This window comes from Strigops habroptila, chromosome 1 (assembly GCF_004027225.2).
Source record: "Strigops habroptila isolate Jane chromosome 1, bStrHab1.2.pri, whole genome shotgun sequence".
NCBI classification, from domain to species: domain Eukaryota; kingdom Metazoa; phylum Chordata; class Aves; order Psittaciformes; family Psittacidae; genus Strigops; species Strigops habroptila.
The window spans coordinates 48,556,351-48,578,726 of NC_044277.2; the positions used below are offsets into that span (position 1 = coordinate 48,556,351).

At 42.5% G+C, this 22,376-nt stretch overlaps 2 protein-coding genes across 11 annotated transcripts in view; one reads left to right on the forward strand and one right to left on the reverse strand.

The window, feature by feature from the left end:
* ESCO1 (establishment of sister chromatid cohesion N-acetyltransferase 1) overlaps window positions 1-4,808 on the forward strand; it is a 32,533-nt gene extending 27,725 nt beyond the window's left edge. For 4 of the 5 annotated variants that reach the window (XM_030483789.1, XM_030483808.1, XM_030483817.1 and 1 more), the window contains 2 exons: window positions 908-1,095; window positions 3,817-4,808. In XM_030483789.1, the coding sequence (XP_030339649.1) occupies window positions 908-1,095; window positions 3,817-3,964 (336 nt within the window). In that variant the 3' untranslated portion in view covers window positions 3,965-4,808. The remainder of the gene's footprint in view (window positions 1-907; window positions 1,096-3,816) is intronic. The other variant, XM_030483824.1, reaches the window with a different exon arrangement.
* Window positions 4,809-5,364: 556 nt separating this feature from the next.
* Window positions 5,365-22,376, reverse strand: part of GREB1L (GREB1 like retinoic acid receptor coactivator) — a 137,458-nt gene continuing 120,446 nt past the window's right edge. For all 6 annotated transcript variants that reach the window (XM_030483752.1, XM_030483776.1, XM_030483759.1 and 3 more), the window contains 12 exons: window positions 21,636-22,189; window positions 21,040-21,142; window positions 17,354-17,509; window positions 17,009-17,148; window positions 14,878-15,039; window positions 14,328-14,532; window positions 13,192-13,357; window positions 12,012-12,239; window positions 10,880-11,021; window positions 9,736-9,936; window positions 8,446-8,584; window positions 5,365-8,058 (listed from right to left, as the gene is read on the reverse strand). In XM_030483752.1, coding sequence (XP_030339612.1) covers window positions 7,895-8,058; window positions 8,446-8,584; window positions 9,736-9,936; window positions 10,880-11,021; window positions 12,012-12,239; window positions 13,192-13,357; window positions 14,328-14,532; window positions 14,878-15,039; window positions 17,009-17,148; window positions 17,354-17,509; window positions 21,040-21,142; window positions 21,636-22,189 — 2,360 coding nt within the window. In that variant the 3' untranslated portion in view covers window positions 5,365-7,894. The remainder of the gene's footprint in view (window positions 8,059-8,445; window positions 8,585-9,735; window positions 9,937-10,879; window positions 11,022-12,011; window positions 12,240-13,191; window positions 13,358-14,327; window positions 14,533-14,877; window positions 15,040-17,008; window positions 17,149-17,353; window positions 17,510-21,039; window positions 21,143-21,635; window positions 22,190-22,376) is intronic.

The window sequence follows — 22,376 nt, forward strand, 5'->3', positions numbered from 1 at the left end:
GTGATTGAACTGGAGAAAGGCAGTCTGGGTCAGTGCTTTGTGACTCTCTTATTCAGACATGCTGAAACTATAGAATTAGCTCAGAGTTTAAGTCTAGCCGTTTAGCAAATAAGTATTCTGTGTATGCCTTTTCCACAGAGGAGGAGATTTTTGGTGGTAGACCATTCTGAAATGTAGTTACTCATTTTTGTATAGTTGACACTGAGCTGAGGCACATGTATGGTGTCATACTTGGCTCAGACCTGCTCGTCTGAGAGCTTGCTACAGCTGAAGGGTGGAATTTTTCTTCCTCTGCTATTCATATGCTAGCTACGGCTCTCCTCTTGCTTGTTGACAAACAGTTTGATCTCCCTGCCCAGTGGAAATCCCACGCGGATGAAAAAGTGGGTATTCTGTAGGATTGATTTGAATTACCATGGAGTCAGACAGCTCCACAATGAACAGAAGGAGAGGGCAGAGCTGTACAGTGGAGAGCAGGACAAGAAATCATAGTTTTTAGTTGCCGTACTAAAAACTGATGTCAGAACTTTGTTGCATATTCTGTCTGTTCCCTTGTAAACTGTGGTGTTTTCTGCCCTCCCTTGGGAGTAGCAGACGAAGCAAAACAATCTTAGTCAAAGTCAGAAGTTGACGCAAGCGCTTGGATACAAGTGGTTATAAGAGTTGGATTAGTTGTTGCTCTTACTTAAAATCGGATAAGCTTTAGGGGTTTTTTTGGTTTAATCTTTTATCATCTGTTCAAATTTTGAAACTGTGAAGAGAAATTGAGACACAAATATATAGTCTTTTTGGTATGGCATTTTAGCAAGTAAGTATTACTAACTCAAATAAATTGCACAAGAATTATTTTGTACAGTCATTAGTGATGCTTTTATAAAGTGACAAATATTTTTTACATCATCTGCAGGGCTATCGAGTTATAGAAGAGAAGGTTCCAGAAGTCAGTTCAGAAAATGAGAAAGTCATATTTGAAAGACAGAAAGCATGGTGCTGTTCCACTTCTCCAGAGCCTGCTATTTGTGGGATTAGTCGAATATGGGTATTCAGCATGATGCGTCGAAAGAAGATTGCGTCTCGGATGATAGAGTGTCTTAGGTAATACCAAAGAAGTTCCTCGGTTACCTATGTTTTAGACAGAACTCAGGCCAAGACATTTATTGCTTTGTGTGTCTCAAGCCTGTATTTTTAAGCTGCTTGTGATCTGGGGATGTAGATTTGAGTGCTGTTGACGGGTTCCAGTATTACGTGGAGTTCCAGGGCTAATGTCGGTATTCTGTGATAGCTTCTCTTTAACAGAAGTCTTCCTGCTAAGCGCAGTTGTAATGAGTCACCCCAGCAGAATGTTGATGAACTTGGGTAAATTCCTCTGAGGTAATTACAAGTGAAGTTGATGAGACTGTCTTTGGTCAAAGTGTGAGATAACTCAGATGTTAAGGACTGGCACCTAACCATTGGCTGAATGTCTGTTCCTTAGAGGTAGAAAGGGGGAGAGCACAGAGACAAGTGCTCCAAACTATTTGATATAATCTGGTGGCTTCCAACTGTGTTTTGGGGTGTTTTTTTCTGCTTTAGTCAGCTGCACTGAGCTTGTGAGAGATTTTCAATTTCCATGGAGCTTTAGTAGCTAGTGATGAGAGTATTCAGCTGAATGTGAAGTGCTACATCCATAAAGACTCAGAACAGCCACATTACTGTTTAGATAAATGTTAAAATGTTGAATCTCCAAACCTTAGGTTTCTTCCACTGACATTTCCTAGAAGTTTAAATGTCTGTTTTGAGTAATGCCAAGAACTACTCGAATCTTCTTATTGCTGGGCTGTCAGGTTTGTGACAGATGCTTAGCTAGTCCCATCTTGTTGGTGTTTGTGGCACAGGTACTGATTTGTCTGCCAATCCTCCCCCTCCTGGGTATTTGGAAAGCTTAGCAAAGCTATTCTGCTCTGCAGAATGCATCTTGCCTGGCTGGGGAAACAACTAGAAAGTTCTTACTGGCTCATGTTCTGTCTGAACTATCAACTGTAAAGCTGTGTTCACATAAACACATTAACTTGATGATTTGGTTGTATTTTTGGCTGATAGAATCACAGAATCAGAATGGTTTGGGTTGGAAGGACCATCAAAGGTCATCTAGTTCCAAGCCCCCTGCAACGAGCAGGGACATCTTCAACTAGATCAAGTTGCCCAGAACCACATCCAGCCTGGCCTTGAATGTCTCCAGGGATGGGGCATCCACCACCTCTCTGGGCAACCTGGGCCAGTATTTTACCACCCTCATCGTAAAAAATTTCTTCCTCGCATCCAGCCTGAAAAAAAAATCATGACTTGTAATTGTGTATTCAGTAGCTCCCTAGAAACTGTTTCTAAAGGAAAGATTTCTTGCCCAGAGCGATGCTGGAGTGGTTCCCTCAGTTCCAGTGCTAAGGGATCTTCAGAATCCATTTTAACAGTTCGTGAGAGTGAGGTCTCCATTTTCCTCTTAGCTGTGTGCTGCATCTTACCTTTTGCTGTGCTCTGGTGCTTGTTGGTCTTCCATTAGCTCATGCCTACATTAGTAGAAAAGAGGTTCACCAAGAAGAGCTTTGTGTTATTCTGGTGGTTTGTAGAAAGGTCTGATGAGCTCTAGAATTGGTGTAAACACGGGAGCCCAGAAGGTTGCAGAAGGCAAAGAGAGGAGACTTGCTTTTTGATGGCAGTAAGCGGTTAGATCTGCTCAGCTGAAAGAAACTTCAATGTAAATGTCTTTCATAGCAGGAGGGTAGTTTGGACAGGATGATTGTGGCAGCTCAATCCTGACTTCAAACTGTTGAAGGGGTCCTAGCAGACTTCTAAGTCCATTTTGAGAATGTCTGCCCTGCTTCACTCAAGCTTTCACAGCTGACCTGGAGTCACAAAACTTAAGTCTTAAGAAGCTTGCAAAATCATCTTCCTAAATACACTAAAGAGAAGGGAATAAAGCTGGGGTTTGTTCCTTTCCTCAAGATTTAGTGGAGATACCTATATGAGTGAAGTTCATACTTGCTCTGCAAGTACATGTATGCTTATTTTACAGGAATTAAAAAAATTAATTAACTTAATGGGAGTTTCTTCTGTTTCCGAGGATGAACGTTACTTCCTCCTTCCGCTGATCAAGGTCTCAAAGCTTGAGATCAGTTTTCTAAATCTGCTCACGCAGCCACCCAGAAAAGCTCGATGGCACCCTTGGTTCTCCTTCTTCAAATAGAATAAAACATACGTAAAATATTTCCAGGAAGAAGTTAAGCAAACTGAGCCTTCCTTTTCCTGTAGTTATTACTGAAAGTGTGAATTATGCCTCGAGGTTGTGTTCTGAGATGTTCTAAATTAACCCAAGATGTGCTCTCATCCAAATGTCAAGTGTTTCTTTCAGACAGGGGACTTGCAATTTCATCAGGTCCTTTGAGCCTCCTCTATAAGCAGCCCAACTTGTGTTTCCATTCCTAGTGACTGTAGTCATAGTCCCAGAAGTCTCTTTTCTATGAAGAAATAGTTGGACTGAATTCAAACTTTGTTGTTTTTAAACTCTGAAATTGAACTCTTGATGCAACTCACAAGCAATTGCTCTGTACAAATGTTTCTTCTAAAATACCAAACCTTATAAAAACCCTCCTGGGACAAGCGATCCTCCTTGCCCTTCGGAAGGAGGAGGTTGGTTGTATAAATGGAGTGATCTCCTCCTAATAGAGCTTCTTTCTTTTGAATGTCCATGACAATTAATAGTTTGTGGTCTAATAGCATAAATATTCCTGTGTTATCCCCTGAGGGTAATTTCTTTTTCTTTTTTCCCCTCCTTTTAAACAGGAGCAACTTCATCTATGGCTCATACTTAAGTAAAGAAGAAATCGCTTTCTCTGACCCCACTCCTGATGGAAAACTCTTTGCAACACAGTACTGTGGCACCGGCCAGTTCCTGGTATACAACTTCCTCAATGGACAGCACCAGACTTAACCACTCCCGAAGGAGTTCTGTTTTTATCGGGAGACTTCTGCCAAATGCACTGGGTGGGTGCAGATCTTCAGCAGAAGCCAGGGCCATTTTTATTACAGTGAACTCAGGACTGGTAACAACCGAAAGGTTGTACTATTTTATTAAAATTGTAAACAATGCAGTAATAGGCTAACTTTGTTTTTCTAAAAGAAAGATATTTTATTAACTTTTGCAAAAGTTTGATTGTATTTTATCTAGTTAGTCATGTTTACATGCAGCAGAAAATTGTTCATAGTGGACTGTAAACTAATGCAAAGACTCTAGTCTCCTTGATGAGTACATGCTGAAGTTCTTAATGTGGTGATATACCAGTGCGTGTCGGTGCTGTAGCACTGGTCTGCTGCCACCCTTCCAGCAGCGGTTGCTGGCAGGACAGAGTTGGAGGTTACACTCAATTGCCTTGAGTCAAGAAGCCTTCCAGTGGAGTCCTTGTGGGTGACAACCCTCAGAGACTGCACGGTGGTTCCTGGGGTGTGTGCTGGGCCCAACTGGGTGCCAGGGAGCCTGCAAGGTGGCAGCAGCATTGGAAACTTATTCTACCCCCCCCGCCCCTTCTCCTGCAGATGAGCTGTAGGGTAAAAGGCAGAATGAAAGCCCCAGGGACTGGTGTAATCATCATTTTCCTTCAAGTACTGTACTGAGTATATACCTTTGTTAGTGGACTTCGCTTTGATACTTGTCACTCCTTCATAAATCTCTCCTCTTTTAAAGGGTTTGTATGTTGAAAAACTGCTGTGGCCTTTCTTGATCTGTACATAATGTAGATAGGTTAAAAATAAAATACTTGATAGCTTTTTTAAAGTTACTTTGGATGGTACTAAGTGTGACTGAATCTTCAGTGTATTTCATACTTTTGCCTGTGAAATATTCCCTTAGTGGCTAATGGCAGCACGTGTTTTGAAGCAGTCTCTGGAGAACGCAGAATTCCCTTTGTGACAGTGCCTTTGTGGATCATTGGCCCGGGAGCCCAATGTCAGCGCATGCAGAGCTTACAGTAAGGTGAGAGGTGATGCCTTCAGCCTTGAATAACAGCTTAAAACCCTGATGAGAAAGGTTTAACTAAATTCAAACTTATGGTTTAATTTTGAAACTCATGTGCAGTTTAGGTATGCTTGTTCATGCTATGCTGTTCTTAACCTTGGCCTAGAGGTAAAGCAAAGAGCTCACACCACCTCCACACCGCTGCTCAGACTGCTTACAGCTGCAGTAGCAGAACTGTGGTGAATTGTCATTTTCCAGGGGCTTGTGAGGAGACCCCGAAGGGCTTTGCCAAAAAAGTGATGCAGGTTCACCAACAATCCAATGGTGACCCTCCCTGGAGGGCTCGGAAAGCAAGTGCACCAGTTAAGATAGACACAGTCTTAAATGGTAACTTAATATATTCAAATTTAATGAAAGCACATTATAAACATACCATAGCCACAACTTCAGACAGTTTCAGTTCATAAACAATAACATGAGGTAGACTGACTAGTGAAGCTAAATTCACCAAGTTTTTGGTTAAGAAAACTTTACACTAGGAAAGCAACATTTTTAACCCTCTTCCAAAAGTCACAAAAAGCAATTACATAAGTTAAGCAAAAAAGCATCTGCATATGATTCTTTAAATCTTAGTTTACATTCAGATTTAACCTGTGAATAGACAAGAACATCTACAGGTAAAATATAACGCTGGCCAATTGAATACATTCATAGGGATGGCCATGAGGGTGAGCTTAAAACCAAACTGGGATAGCGAGGAGCTAGGTGTCAAATAATGCTGGAGCATGTGGGGGGGACAAGCCTCCCCCTCCGGTGCTGGCTCAGGGCGCCCTGGCCAGAGTGTTACCAGAACTCCTCGCTTCCACGCAGGGGAGAGTTAAGGAGATGGGTTTACTATTAGTTGGTAAAGGCAGGCAAATACACTGCCTGGCTGATGGCGTTCTCAACTTCGGGGACAATTTTGCACTGCTTCACCAGAGGGCTAACTCCTCGGAGTAGTCTCAGCACCTGGAATTTTAAGAACTTAGTGCAAACATCAAATAGACAAACAAAAAGGAAACCGTTTGTGAACACGTAATACCTGACGCTTCTACTCCACACTGAACTTGGGGTTGGCCCTAAGCCCTTCTGGCAAAACCAGAACTACCGGAATACATTCAGGTGTGTATCAAAAGCTTCAAGAAGCATCTTTTATATTCCTCCTTCTCCCAAGTGTTAAAACAGGTAAGGCAGGCTGTGTGTCTGAAGGAAAATTAAAAATACATTTACAGAAATGGGTTGTCCATCAGAAATTTGCTAAATTTACAGCATCAGAGTGAAGCTACATTAACACAGACATACGCAAACCATTATCCTTTGGCCTCTGGCGAATATATTATGTTTTTTCATCTGTAAACATCTCTTTCCACAAGATAAAAAAAGTCGCTTAGTTAACACTATGCTTAAAAAAACCACCTCAAGTATGACAACGTGCTAATTTCATTGCTTTTGGGGGAGTCAATTGATATTCCTGAAATGCTTTTCAGAACAGGCTGAGGTTTTATTTTTAATAAAGGGGTCATGATGTGCAGGAATTTTTTTGTGCAGGATGATTATTTTTTCTATATAGAAACCTCAGCGGGGTAGCTCATGCTAACAGCATGAACAGAAGAGTACCATTACAATCGAACCCTGCAACCAAATGCTGCTGCACTGCACTCATTCCAGAACAACTTCACAAGGATCAGCAATACGCTTGTAAGTAGAACAATGTGCGACTACAGCTACAACCGCTATTTACAGAGGCTAACCAAAAAAAGAGGAAGGGATGACAGTGTCAGGTGATGCATTCCAAGACCTTTGCTTCTGGACAGAATCTCTCCTGAGCAGTCCCAGGCCTCTCCTGGCACTGTTGTGGGACACCTCCTGGTTTGCTCAGATCCAGCCTGGGCATGTTGCCCTCCTGCACGTCTCTTGGTACGCTGCTTCACAAATAGGTACAACTTCACAGAGCCAGTGTCGGCTCTGCAGCCAGCTGGAGTTGAGCAAAAAGGGCAGGGTGAGTAAGCTGCATATGGCCCACCACTGAGGCACCAGTGTACAGGAGGACAACTTCTATATGCAAAAGAGGACAGCCCACAGGTTTTCGGAACGCTTGAGGAGAGTGAGGAACTGGAGGTGAGTTGCTGGCGTGTTACTCTAACTGGGGTGGGAGCAGCTATGAGGAGCCTTCTGCTTTGTCCCCAGAGCTGAGGAGGGGGTGCCTAATGGGGTGACTAAGGTTGCTAAGGGGTGCCCGGTGCCTGCCACGCGTTTGCTGATTTGTTCAGGTTCAAGTAGTAAACTTTGAACACCTGTGGAAATTTTGCCAAAGACAGTTTCAATACATACACAATTACAAATTTTCAGCTAACACTGCACAGAGAACAAGACTATTCCTTTTAATACAAATATCTACGTTATATTGTAGTTTCAAACCCCTGAGTATTCCTGTACCACAGCACAGAGCTGAAGAGACGTGGTGGGCTCTCCTCCATACAGCCTCAATAAATGCCACGTGCTGGGTTGCGTTTCATGTAACATTCAAGCTAGCAGCTGCCCAGAGCAGCTGCTTCTTCCCCTGCCTCAGCTGAATATAAAAAGGATTCTTCTTCAACCGAACTACGTCCTCTTTTCAGATCCTACAGCTTGGCTGGATGTGTGATGAGGGTCAGCGGTTGTGGCTGACGTGAAAATAACTGGAATCCAGGATCCTTGAAATCATAACTGATGTGGTAATTTTAGCCTTAGGACTAAAGCCTACTTCAGAATTGTGGGGAATCCTTTCAAGCAGTCTAGATAAATATTGGTTGCACTTTGCTCCACAGTGATTGTACTTGTTTTAAAAAACAAAAAGTTCTTTTCTCTTTGTTAGCGGTGTCTTAGCGAAGCTTATATATGGCGTCCAGTAAGAAAATAGAGAGGTTCATCATCACTACTGTTAGCAGTTTGAAACTCATCTCGGAGTCGGAACTGCCACTCGTCCTCCAGCTCCAGCCGGACTATCGTCTGCCGTAATGAGCTTCTGTCTTGACATATGACACACAAGGTGGCACCTTCAAGTGAAAAAGTATGTGAGATTCTCAGGGTACGATAATAAATCTCTGATTTCCTTAATTTTCCTAAGCAATTTAAAAGAAATTTGGTCTAGTGGAAGCTGTCCCTGCCCATGGCATGGCGCTTGGGACTAGGTGATTGGTGAGATCTTTTCCAAACCATTCTATGATTCAATTACTTACACTTAATACCAACAGGGACAGAAATTTTATACGGTCCCAAAAGAAACACTCCATCTATTTCTTTTGAAAACAAACAAGGGCAGCAGTAACTGAAAATGATGCAGCTGTTTAATGAAGCTGGTTATGCCTCTACCTTCCCCTTTTCCTCCGTGCTATTACTTGGCAGGAAAGCACTCAGAGAGCTCAGCAGAGCCAGAAGATTACCTTTCAGAAACCTGAACCGCTTGAGGAGGTCTGCACCAACGAAGGAGTCGCAGAGATAGAGCAGCAGGCCGCTGAAGAACACCCCTTCACAGTTGACATTGACTGAGTGCGGGCGGGAACTAATATAGCATATGGCCACCTGAAACAGAAGGGGAAAAGAAAGGAAGTACTTCTGGGGGAGAAAATGTCTAAGGATGACTTTAAGTGGAACGGAATATAACTTAGTGATAACAGGCAAGCCAGTTGGTGCTGGTCAAAATATAATCCAACAAGAATGCACTACTGAGCAAACTTCCCCTGGGAAATAACACATGGGACAAACTTCTAGATTCAATTTGGTCACTGAAACACGTCGTTTCAGGGTTCTCTGTAATTCAGTTCAATTTTCTGCTTCTATATGAATTATAGCAACTGTTAAGATTATTGAGGTTGTTCTAATAAGGATACATTTGCCAAACACTGTAAGCAATTCCATGAATACTGCAACTGCTGAGGCTTGAGCTCCTCCACGCTGGCACACGTCTTGCTGACCGCAAGCATCACCTAAGTGGTTCCCAGCACTGAGGTGCTCCTGTGTTTCAGTGCTGTGAAAATTGTTCTGCATCAAAGGGGTTTTTCTGTATCTTGCCACTGACCTCCATAAAATTTCCCAGAACAAAACCCCTTTTCAGACTTCCATCCCATTTCAGAGTCAGTTCAAACTGGTCTCCATATCTACATCTAAGATATATTTGCACACTTTTCCCTGGAAACCCAGCTTCATAAAAAGAAAGGCATCTGAAAGGCAAGCTGTGTTACAAAGGGTGAGCTTCACAATAGTGAAGCAAGGATCGCGTCAAACTCTCCCAGCCAAACCAAGTTTGTTGCAAGGACAAATCAAACACAGATAGATAATAAAAACCTGCATGCTAGAACAGTGACCTAAAAAATTGTGGGGATAAGTTTTGTACAGACTATGCAGCACACTGAGTTCTATCAAGAATGGCATCACTGTGAGGTCTTTGCATCATATGAAATATTTCAGAAGACATCAAATTCCTTTGCAAATCACATTGATTCATCATAGACCGCTGGTCTCTACCCACACCAGCCAGCTAGGAGGCTTTACCACTGGTTCTTCCAGTGGAGTTAGTCCTTTAGCTCCAACAGCACTCACTGTTTGAGACCAGTCTTCAAACACTACCCTGGCTGCTGAGGGTTCATAAAAGATGGGGGTTTTCAACACCAGAAGGGTGCTGAAGTAAAGGTTTGCATTGACTTGTCCCCATCATCCCTTCAAGTATTTGGTACCTCGAGCCCGATGTTCAGGTAGCAGTCAATGGCCAATACCGGGTTCTTGAAGTTATGAATCGCCTTCGGGAAGAGTTTGTAGGTTGCATGTTGAAGGAATTTCTCCAGGAGGAACTGAGATGGAGCTGCCAACAAGGTATGCTCACTGTCAGGGGCACAGACGTACTGAAGAGGCATTATTGGTGCCAGGCTGTCCGAAACCTGCAATGAAAGCAAGGGGAGCGCCTTTTAACCCACCTAGTAAGTGTACCTTCTCTGCAGGAGATCCTCTAGCTGGGGAAGGGATTGCCGTGGCATGGCAGGGAGAGAGAGAAAGCTAGGGGAAAGAATCAAAACTCCCCACTCAATTCTGACAGCGCCACAGCACAGAAATAAATGAACTCTTTGTTCCATGGTTGCTAAGTACTTCTGTGGGTGTCTGCCTGCCTGAACAAGGGACGTAAAATAGGGAGTTCAAACTGTCATAACACCCTTCATCCTGCCTTACTCCTGGACAATACATGAAATGAAATGACATCCTCCTTGTGTGGAGTCATCCACAGAAAACATTCTCTATTGAGCTCTCTCACAGGCCAGTCCATCACTACAGATTTCATTGCAAACACAAGAAAAGGAAAATTCAGAAAATGACCTCCCAAAATACTCAAATCCAGGGTTTAATCAGTTAAATCTGAAATGTGGAGGTCATTTTTTAAAAGACGGGTGGTGTGGGATGTGTTTAAAACCAGCAGGAACACAAACTGTAAGATTCCCAGATTAAAATCAACCCTTTGAAGTATGCTTCCGTTTAAAGCTGGCAAAAGTGTGACATGATCTGTATAAAATACTCAATATCCCCAAACCATTTTTATGAACACTTGGATTTCTCAGGCGGATTTCAGAAGGTCCCCATTTTCAGTGCCCTTCCTTGGATCTCTTCTTGTCAGCAAGTGCATGCACTCAAAGCCACCACAAACCAGCAAACACTGGAAACTTGTGGCTGTGCTTAAATGTATAAAACTGGGTCCAGTACAACTTGCCTGTGGTATGTCAGATGTCAAATAAACACACAATAAATCTAAAAGGATAGAGAATCTGTTATTCCTAGGGGAAACGGGTCCTGATTTTACCCTTTCCGTATGACAGAGCATACACCCACACTCACCATGATTTTTGGCTTAACAACAAAGTCCTTTTGTCCTCCAACCTGAATATGTTTCTTCATGACACTGAAGTTGTTGAAGCGGCAGATAAGGAGGCCGCTGCTGTTCGTCCGCAGATTGAAATCTACGTCTTCACAGAAATACCTGGGCATTAAATACAAGATCATCACAAAATCAGCTGTGTGGCTGCTGTGTGTGAACAAACATTCACACTGCCGCTGCTGAAATGCACTGAAATGGGTCAAGGAGAGGTTTTTGGAGACTGTCTGATATGCTGCCTATACAAATTCTCTACACAGCTCATTCCTTCAGTGTAGGAAAGCAGTGGTGGTCATCTTAAAACCAAACAGATCTTCACTTTTCAGTGCGTCTGTATGCTTCTTCCCCATACCACGCCTGGCTAGCCCTCTCATCCTCAGCATGTGCTGACATCAATCATTTCCTCCCCCCTTTCTTTTTCAGTTCCTCTTTTAATAGATATTTTAGAACTGAGAGAAGCTCTGCAGTGACCAAACTCCATTTCTGAACAAGCCAGTTTTATATAACGTAATTTTTGATGAACTGGAATCAGGGAATAAATATGGCTTTGACAAATATTTGGCTACGGGCGACAAAGAGGCTGAGAAGTAACATTTATTCTGCACTACTTACGATGTAATTACTCACTTCTCTGGGCTGATTCCCATTTCATGATTCAATTGGACGGGGAATGTGAAATCAAGAGCTTTGGAAGCCACACCAGACCCCGGCTTATCACAGAATGGTTTGGGTTGGAAGGGACCTTAAAGATCATCCAGTTCCAACCCCCCTGCCATGGGCAGGGACACCTTCCACTAGACCAGCTTGCTCCAAGCCCCGTCCAACCTGGCCTTGAACACTGCCAGGGATGGGGCAGCCACAGCTTCTCTGGGCAACCTGTGCCAGCGCCTCACCACCCTCACAGTGAAGAACTTCTTCCTTATATCTAAGCTAAATCTCCTCTCTGTCAGTTTAAAGCCATTCCCCCTTGTCTTGTCACTACATGCCCTTGTAAAAAGTCACTCTCCAGATTTCTTATAGGCCCCCTTTAGGTACTGGAAGGCTTGCACTGACAGGCTACAATTCCTCACCCAAAGGTATATATACATTGCTTACCTGTTCAGATCATATTGCACATTCTGGGTCAGGTCTATGTTGAGCAGTATAAAATCATGCACGTGGCACCTGGAGAACGGAGCCTTTGCTTTCCTGGCATTCAGCTTGCTGTTCCATTTCTGAACACCCAGTATTGCATAATGCACAATCTTGGGGGTGGCTTCAATGTGTTGGAGGACACTCTTCAGAGACACATTCTTGCTGGAACCCCCAGCCTCCAGCGACTGGCTGCAAAACATGATCATACACCACATACAAACCCAGCTTATGATTTTTATATAACATACACTGTGTATATATACACACATTTAGGTGTATACAAAGAACCAAAAAATTCCATTAACAATTCAGAGTGTTTACTCTAGATACTGTAAAAATATATGCATTAATGCAGACTTGTTAAACAATAGCCAACTAATCTTACCCATCAATTTAGTCATCATAAGAAAATGGGCCTTTCAGCAGAACAAGGTCTTACACAGCAATTTAGATAGGGAAAAGGAATTGCTTTACACACCATTTCTGGAATATTGTTTTCTCCATAATGGACAGCATAAGCGCTGAGAAGGGCAAGGGTTTAATGCCTTCTACAAAGCTAAAGCTCCCAAAATAAACCGTTTTCATTAAGAAACATAAATTGAATCAAAACAAATCATGAAAGTAACATATTGAGAAATCACTCAAATAGCCACTAAAAGCAAGAGTGGTTTTAGGCAAAGAGCAAGCACATGCAGAGGTTTGTTGATGGTATGGCTCTTCGGACACGGATGTGAGGCCAGGTGGAAGTATTCAACAGCAGGAGGTTGGATGCTGGTGGTCAACAAGACATCTACAGCCTTCCTACTGCTCCGAGCGAAGGAGCTGATTTTGTGCATTTTAGATAATATAACTAATGTCTAAGTGTACTGTTCCTGAGATATCCGAATCATAACTGAATGAATAATGTCTTCTGTGAGGACGTCTGGACAGGCAGCCTGGTGTTATTACATCAAAGCCACTGCCAAAAGCTGCTTTTGTTTAGCAATATTTCAAGTCCTTTAACAGCAGCTCCAGCAGTCCAATTTTTCCAGTTGTCTGGTCTTCCACACCCCATCAGATGCTAGACATGAGCCTAAGTCACACATATGCTGCTGTCTCTGCTGGATCAGAGCAGGGACTCCAGTGCTGGGTGGTTACTTACCTCGACTGTTCGTGGGCACTGTGCATGTTCCACAAGACGCAGGAGTCGTCCATGACCACGATGAACGGCCACACGCACTGGCGCTTGACTCCCAGTTCCTCCAAGCGGTTCCGTTCCAGTTCTAGATTGTGGTAGGACAGTTCCTTAATAAGAAACCTTGCAGCACCTGAGAAAATACCATCAAGAGATCCTTATTAGGCTTTATCACTCTCTCTTCACAGAGAAAGGTTATACCAACATCTGCAGTCATTACTCTTTATGAATCATAGAATGGTTTGGGTTGGAAGGGACCTTAAGGATCATCCAGTTCCAACCCCCTGCCGCAGGCAGGGACACCTTCCACTAGACCAGTTTGCTCCAAGCCCCGTCCACCCTGGCCTTGAACACTGCCAGGGATGGGGCAGCCGCAGCTTCTCTGGGCAACCTGTGCCAGGGCCTCACCACCCTCATAGCAAAGAATTTCTTCCTTATATCTAAGCTAAATCTCCCCTCTGTCAGCTTAAAGCCATTCCCCTTTGTCCTGTCCCTAAATGCCCTTGTAAGAAGTCCCTCCCCAGATTTCTTCTATTTTAAATAGAAATCAATATGTCCCTTTTTCAGTGTGAATAAATCTAGAAGGCAGATACCAAGAAGACTGGATATTTTAAGAGAACATGATTTTGTGGGCATTAATAGAGTAACTTGAACCAAGAAGGGACTGAGATTCTAAACCTGAAGCTACTTAAAATTTCTTGCAGGAAAAACTCAGCATCCATAAAATTGAAGTCCAAAGTTCAAGCCCTCAATGTTCAGCTGCAGTTAATAATTTAGCTTCAGCTAACTAAAGGAGTTGGAGTCTGAAAAATCACATGTAAAATGTCTAGAATGAGCATTTACACAGCAGGGCTGAGTAAAATGAGTGAATGTGGCCTATAAACCATCAGATTTTAAACTGAGAAGGCAGTGATCAACGCAAACGTATATTCCACATCCCTAACAGCAGTTCTTACACATCATTGTATTTTGCACTGATACTGCTGCTGTTACCACAGCATGAATATCAGGAGCTGCTGCAATGTTTCCTTCAGCCACATGATCCACATTATCCAACATGGATTTTGATATCTTCACAGCAATGCATTGATGGTGTTTCTTACCAACGCCAGCATTGTTGAACATGCCGGGCAGGACAAGCATGATGTGGTTGGGCCAGTATTTACGGTACAGTGGCATTTCATACTCTTTCACTACAAGGAGGTGAAGGTGGCTGATGCCTTCCATGGCATGGTAGAGGTTCAATAGGCCATGCTCATGACGTCCACTTGATGGAGTGAAGATAGGACTCTTGACTGCATTCAAATTCTGCTGGAACAGAAGGTATTTTGGCCACATTAGGTTAAAAGCAGGTTATTCCTGATATGGAGTTTTATTTATTTATTGTTTATACTGGATTTTCAGATTATTGAGCATTGCAACACATATGAACTGGGCACCAGGAATGCAAAAAGGGATGACTGTTCCCAAAACCTCCAGTTCTAAGGACTGTCAGGCCAGAATTATGCAAAGCACATTAAAACAAAAGGAACACATAAAAAAGAAAGCATACACCTTCCACCCCCAGCCAACCACCACTGACTTGCAAATCTCTGTCAAGTTGACTGCATTCAGCACATGCAGCCAGCACATGGGTAAGAGCAGCACACGCACCTTGTCAGAAACGAGAGGGAGACGCATGCTTTCTAGGTGTTTTCCCTGCTTGCTGAAGACAAAATGGTTCTCTTTGGACTTGGGGATTATAAAATGCAGTTGAACCTCTTCTCCTAGCATCGAGGATGAAAACGTGAATGCATGCAGGGTGGAGTCAGAGATCTGTACACAGAGAGAAAAATTAAAATTTGCAAGCAGGTAACACATAAGGCACCCCATGGCACCTGCTCCTACAGTCACAATACTGGAAGCCATCAGAGAAGAACACCCAAAACATTCTCTTTCAGTAACTGAAGTTAACTCTATTATATTCTCATTTTCCTCTGCCACAGTCCACATTACTTAGGCATGTAACTGGCCTTGCAATTAAAAGACTCAGCTTTCTGTACCAAACCAGTTTGGCCAAATTGGACTCTTCTCAAACCCATTTGAGCTGGAAATTTTTTATTAATATTTACAAGGAGAAGCTGGAGAGGGACTTTTTTACAGGGGCAGGTAGAGATAGGAAAAGGGGGGATGGCTTTAAGCTGGAAGAGGGTAGATTTAGATCAGATATTAGAAAGAATTTATTACTGTGAGGGTGGTGAGGCCCTGGCACAAGTTGCCCAGGAAGCTGTGGCTGCCCCATCCCTGGCAGTGTTCAAGGCCAGGTTGGACGGGGCTTGGAGCAACCTGGTCTAGTTGAAGGTGTCCTTGCCAATGGCAGGGGGTTGGAACTGGGTGATCTTTAAGGTCCGTTTCAACTCTAACCATTCTGTGATTTATATGATTCTATGAAACAAACTGTCCAAATAAATCTTCCCAAAAGATTCCAAGAGCAGTGTTACCATGTGGGTGCCCCTCCACAGCACAATGCACTGCCATTCAGACACTTCAGCAGCAGCATGGCTGCATTAGTATGCTATTTTTCCTGTGGCAATACTCTTCTAAGCAGCTAGGTGACCAAAGCAGACCACACTCTTAAGGCTATGAAGAATTTGGGTGAGCTTAAGCTTGCACAGCACTTCACTGAACTGTATAAGTGTATACAAAGTACCTACATATCTGATAAGATTTTATTCTACAGAAGCATCTGTCTTATTACAAGGTCAAATCATTTACTCTTAGCAATCAGCTTTCTATAATCTTTACTAAAGAATTGAAGGAATTATCCTAAGTAAAGGTGAAAAATGAAAGGGGCTCTATTTAGGATCTGTTAAAGCATTCAAGAATCTCCCTTTATAATGCTTACTACCCAGTGACTCCCCTTTGGATGTGTAATTTCTCTGAGTTCAATTCTATATACACAACTCACACATACAAGTAGATGTTTATATTTATTACTACTCATTATGTTTGACCACATACACAAAGATGAGTGAACAACAGATGTCTTTTGGGAGGATTCGCTTGTCAACGTACTTAATGAAGCGTGAGGTTTAAATCAGACCTGCTGGTGCTGCTCCTAGGTAACTGACATTGTACGTTGCCAGGTCAGTGTGTCTATGCTGTGATAGCTTAATAGCAAGCTGTTGGAAAAGATCAGCAAGCAAGGAAAGAATGACTTGAGATAAGAAACTTCCATGTAAACTGATGGTGGTGGTTAAGAAATAATGTGTGAGCTATTAACCAGGATAAGTCTTACCTGTCAGTCTCCCGCGAGCATAACTGTTTGTTTTAGAGATCAAAAGTTTTTTAACTCAACATTTAAAAATTATCACTTTTGTCCAGTGACTCATAAGCTACTGCTGAGAAGCATGCACAGTTACATACAAAGGGAGGAAGAAGTAGGCCTTCCAGTCTCCCATCACAGGTGACATCTGAGCAAGACAAGCATCTCAATTTTACAGTTCTCTCCCATGAGATACTGCGAACCCTCTGGGCAGGCTGAATAATGCTTAGGCTTGAGGCAACTAGTCACAATATTCACCCTTTGTCAGAGGCAGCAGGAGAGGAGAACTGCTCATGCAGAACGCAGCAGACACAGTTGATGCTCCAGGGTCTGTAGCTCAGTATCTCCCCTGAGAATGGAAGAATTAAACAATTCCATCTCAGGGAAGGTGAAAACATGAGTCCTGACACTAGAGCCGTACACCTGGAGAGACCACAGAAAACTCCATGATCCAGTTTACCTTTGGACCTTGACACCAACCTGTACAGTAGGATTAACGTCCATATACTGATGGCACTGCTCACAGTGGTGGAACGTATTGTAAGCTGCGTATTTAGTCAACATCATGGACACAGTCTCCCTTTTCTTAGGTTCCTCCAATTTGGTTTCTTTGCTTGTTTCTGTGCGCAAAGTAGTAACAGAAATTTTACAAGTGTTAAAAACCAGAAACGTGATCCCAGTAACAACTGTCAAGAACACACAAATTGTTTTGTTCTGTATCATCTTGGAGATTAAAGGCTCTTGTGAACACGTGGGTTCAACTGAACCAATAAGAACTGATTCTTTGTAGGAAGGTATTCCTAAAAAACTCTACATTTTACCCACCTTGTTTCACTCTTGAGAGTTGTTCCGTGTATACAGGACTTACAGTTCTGTACTTGGGGTCATGTACACTCAGGTCAAAAGACATTTTGCTGAAGATCTCAATGTCCGGCCAGTGGTCATTGCTAGACTGGGTAATTTCATTGTTTTCTGTATGATCTGCAACAACACATTTCAGGTAAGCAGTACCACATACCCACGGAATGGTGTTTACATGATGTTTGCTGATTTACAATTGCACAGGAACTCACACAGGTTCACACAGAGACATCTTTGAACATCACATATGTTACCAAAATTGAAATTATAATCCACACAAAGCCATTTCAAAGAAATGGCAATTCCTTGGAAACTGCTTGCAGGTGAAGAAGCCTCATAGGTACCTTCTTCCTGCTCTGCTCCTTATCGAGCTGCTGAGGTATAAGTCACTCTGGTTTAAGCATAAAATGCTCAAATGAATGGCCCTATTTGCGCAGAAGATACAGGTGTAGTCTCAATCTTCTCTGTGGTGGAATGAGAAGCACTGGGTAAATGAGAAGCAAAGTGTCCAAAGGCAGAAGGAAGGAAGCAAAGAGAAAGAAGCTGTACACATTTATGAACTAGTAGCTGGTGTTACATGATAAAGACAGCAAGAGACACTCTTCTGTTACAGAATAGGATATGGCCAGCAAGGACCAACTGGAACTTCTTTGATCCAACTCTAAAGTAGAAAATCAAGTTTAAGTAATGAGAACATTAGAAAGCGCTGGCCAAAGAAAACAACTTTGGACTGCATTTGAACCCGAGTCAATTCAGTTTAAAATGAGATGCAAGAACACACAGAAGTCGGTGTGTAACTGAGGTCACTGATTTTAGAAAAGCAAATTCAGGTGAAACGAAGGCTGGGTCTACAGGCAAGCACATGCTCTCCCTGCCCTGACTGACACAACAGGATGTGAGCCAGCAGCAGTTTAGAGGCCGTTAACCTCATTGGCACTGTGTTACACTCGAATTAACATCTGGCGCAGGTCAGGTGAGGTGGTTTAGTTTGTCCATACAGTCAAATCCTGAGAAAGCTCACTCTAAGTCAGCTGGCCTGAGAACACCAGGGACTTGGCCATGAATGAGATTTGGACTTCTTGGAATTGCAGTTGCCAAACAACCAGTAACCAGCATACCAAGCAAAATAAAAACATGAGGCGGAAGGGGCTTCAGAGGGTCTACACCAGAAGGACATTAAGAACAAAGTCCATCAGGAATGGAAAAAGCTCACTAGGGAAAGAAGTTTTGTCTTAAACATCAACAGAGTGAGGAAAAAAAAGCTTTGTCAAATGTCAAGCTGAGGTGGTCCTCAGAAAAGTGCATGAAAACAAATAATCATTTTGCTATATCACCTCAACTATATAAATTAATAAAAGGTTTACTATAAGCCAAGATGGAAGCAAAACTAAAAGCTTGATACGCACCCGAAACAGAGAGAAAGAATAATCTCCATGCCAGTTTTCTGAAAGAACAGGTATGTGACATCTGGCAGGAGACTGATTGCAATGCAAACATAAAGTATACATTGTCACCATTTAAGAGAAGACACAATAATCTATAGAGCTCTGGGTCCATTACTTTGACCTTGGTAATATTCAAAATTTGGTGAGAGTGAAGGAAATAATGAAAGATATTGAAGTAAATGAAAAATGTAATAAAATGCAACATGGCTTGACCAAAGAAATCCTGTGTTACTTTCATTATACAGCTATGATGTATCTATTTCTCTAAACAAAGGAAATACAACACATCTCATCCTTCTGGACTTAAGTATTTGATATGATACTACCTGACAAAGTATTAATACAGCTGAAGAAAATGGAGACAGTGAATGCCCATAAATTGAAAAAGTTGATTAAACAGAAGATGGCAGCATGTAACATTACCAGTGAAGGTAAAAGGTCAGTGGAGGGACATACTGTTTAATATTTCCCCTAGAGTCACCAACTCAAAAAATCCCATTGGCTTAAGTTTGCTGGTGGCACATTCTAAGAGTCATTGTCAGTATGGAGAAGGAGTCAAAGATCATCCACAAAGAATTCAATGTGCTCGAAAACTGTAACAACACAAACTGGGTGATATTTAACATTAAAAATGTGAGTAATATGTACAATCAAGGACTAATAACAAGCATTTCTGCAGCAGGTTGTGAGCACCTCAGTTGGAAATGACTGAGTTGCAGAAGAACCCACAAGTACAAGCTACATATCAGTGCCAGGGAAATGGGAGAATGGAAAAGATAAGTGCAATCATTGGTTTCATCAGTCATGAGGTTTTCAGTGGGGGCAAGCGAATACACGAGCCAACCCACAAGTACACTGCGTTGGCTATGCACCCCAGAGAATGCCACACTCAGTTCTGGTTACCCATGTACCAGAAGGACGAATTGAAAATAGATGTGCAGGCAAAGAGCTACTAAGGAAAATGGAGAGCCTGTCATTTGTGAGGATCCTGTATGTAGACCCAAGCTACCTAGATGAATGCTGACGGAGGGTAAAACTGCTATCTGACTACACCATAGAAGTAAACATCAAAGGAGAGAAAAAGTATTTTAATTTAAATTATTATTTATTTTCTAAGGTCCCAAAGAGAATGTTTATAACTGGGACAGGAACATCTTTGGGTTGGAGAATAATGTAATATTTTCAATCATCAGAATACTAAGGCTCTGGAAAAGCATTCCAGTAGAAGTAGTGGGAGCAAAAAAAAGCCACAACCAAAAACACAAACAAACCCAAACAACTCTCCTGATGGAGTTCCATGCATTCCTGGCTGGGGCGTGACACATCAAGCCAGACAGCATGATGCAGAACTTCTCTTACCTTTTGATATTTCATCCTAAGTTTCTGGGGTACTTTAGTTCAAATAATGAGGGAATAACAGCCCCCCAAGCTCCAAATCAAAGGAAAATATATTTGTTCTTAATTTAATAGCATTTTCTGAGCAGAAATACAGATTAATCTTTTCAAAGGTTTGACAAGAATGACATTTTCAGGATGTAGGTCTAATGGTCATGAGATTTATGCACCATGGTGTTCTCTTCACTAAAAACCACAGAGTTATGTAAATAACACCCTGAAGACAACTAATTTCTGAAAGAAATTGTGCTTCTAAAGGCGAAGTCCTGCCACAGCAGTTAACGGATCCCTGAGAGCCAACAAATGAGCACAAATCCAAAGAGGTTCCCCCTCCCCTTTTTCCACAGCATAAGATCTGTAAACTGCAGACAGAGAACAGTCTTATTGAAAATTTGCATTTAATTTATAAATAAACATAAATAGTAGTAATGTTTCAGCCAGGAACTAAATGTACATAAATATCCTGGCTGCTTAAAAGCAACTGGTGCTTAAAAACTAGCAAGGAGAGATAGCATGAGCAGATGTTGCCCATTTACAGTTCTGTCTTCATTTTCATTTTAGTGCTGAGTATATCGATCCAAAATACACGTAATGGTTCTCAGCTAAGCCAAATATAAAATTTATATTTTTATTAATATATATTGAAATACATACAGACACCTACAGTAAGTCTAGCTACACACTAATGGACAGGGCAAGTGGTAGGTGTAATTTATAGTCTTTCTGTGAGCCTAAAAATTTGTCACTGCTGAATAATATATAACAGAGGCTCTTTATAATGCATATTAAGAATGATTACTAAATACTTACTGGCATTAATTTCTTCTTCATCGTACACATCTACTTCCAGCAACCGGATCAGCATGCGGAAGAGAATCCTTAAGAACTGCAAGTATGAGCCAGTCTTTCCCACCTGAGCCAGAGATGGAAAGAAGCCTAAATCCCAAATCAGACTAACATGAAGGAAGGCTACATTTCAGATAAATGCCTTTGGGCTCACCCCATTCTAGCTCTGCCTGAAAACATAACAAAACATAATATTCCCCATTATGCTGAAGAGTATTACAAAATTGATCTGCAAGCACAACCTGACCCACAGCCTGTATCACTTTTGTATGCAGGGAGATGGGCAGTGATAACTTCTGCCCTACTGATTGCTCATGGCAATTTTATGCCCAGTATCATCCACATGTATTTCATTTAGCCTAAAATATGGCATACAGCATCACCCTTCCTCTCCTTACCACTTCCAGCAGGGACTTAACCTTAAAATTTGGCTGATTTTTGACATCAAAACACATCACTGCATGCAACCTTGCAGGGTGCCTTTACAGTATGATCTGCAGTACTCATCATCCGTCCTCCAATCCTGCTAATAAGGCAAGACGAAGGAACTGTTCTCTTACTTGTGGTGGTCCTGTCAAAAGCAGCCGCCTGGGGTGAAAACTCCTCGAGCCAGACGCCTCACCCTGATTGCTGAAGTCCGCGTGGTGCTGTCGGGCTGTTGTCCACTGCCTGTAGTAGAGGGACTGTTCTTCACTGCTCATGTCCTTGTGAAGCAGAGGCCTCAGAGAGCCTACCCAAGACACGTCAGCATGAGGCAGGAGGGACGAGGAAGAAGGCAAATTCCCACTTTTCTGTGAGCTCAGGAGACAGTAGGCAGCTTTTGATAGGATGACGATGCGTGGCAGTGCAGCATGGAGGGCCTTGCTGTCTTTGCCTGAGTGGGCAGGCCACTGGAATGTCTGGGAGACCGAAGACAGTGATGACAGTTTTGAAGTGGTGCTGCTCGCCATCTGGTTACCCAGGGAGTCACATTCTTGTTTCAGGGTCTCTCTAGCTGTGAAAGTTCCCTCATCTACTGAGCTGTGCACCACAGTCTGAAAGTTAAGTGATGGTGCTTGCTTCTGAGACTTATCTGCAGTGCTTGAGGAGCTCACACCGTTGTCAGCCAGAGAACCTGCAGAAACAGAGAGCAGACAATGAACAGATACCGGCCAGCATAAGAAAATCATGAACTCATCTGATCTATGGGACAATCCCAGCATACAAATACTTCTGTTCAGTGAGTGCTGCTGTGGCTTAGGGCAGTGAAAAGAAATCATTGACATCCATCTGTCCCTCTTGCTGGAGAGGCAACAGCCCTT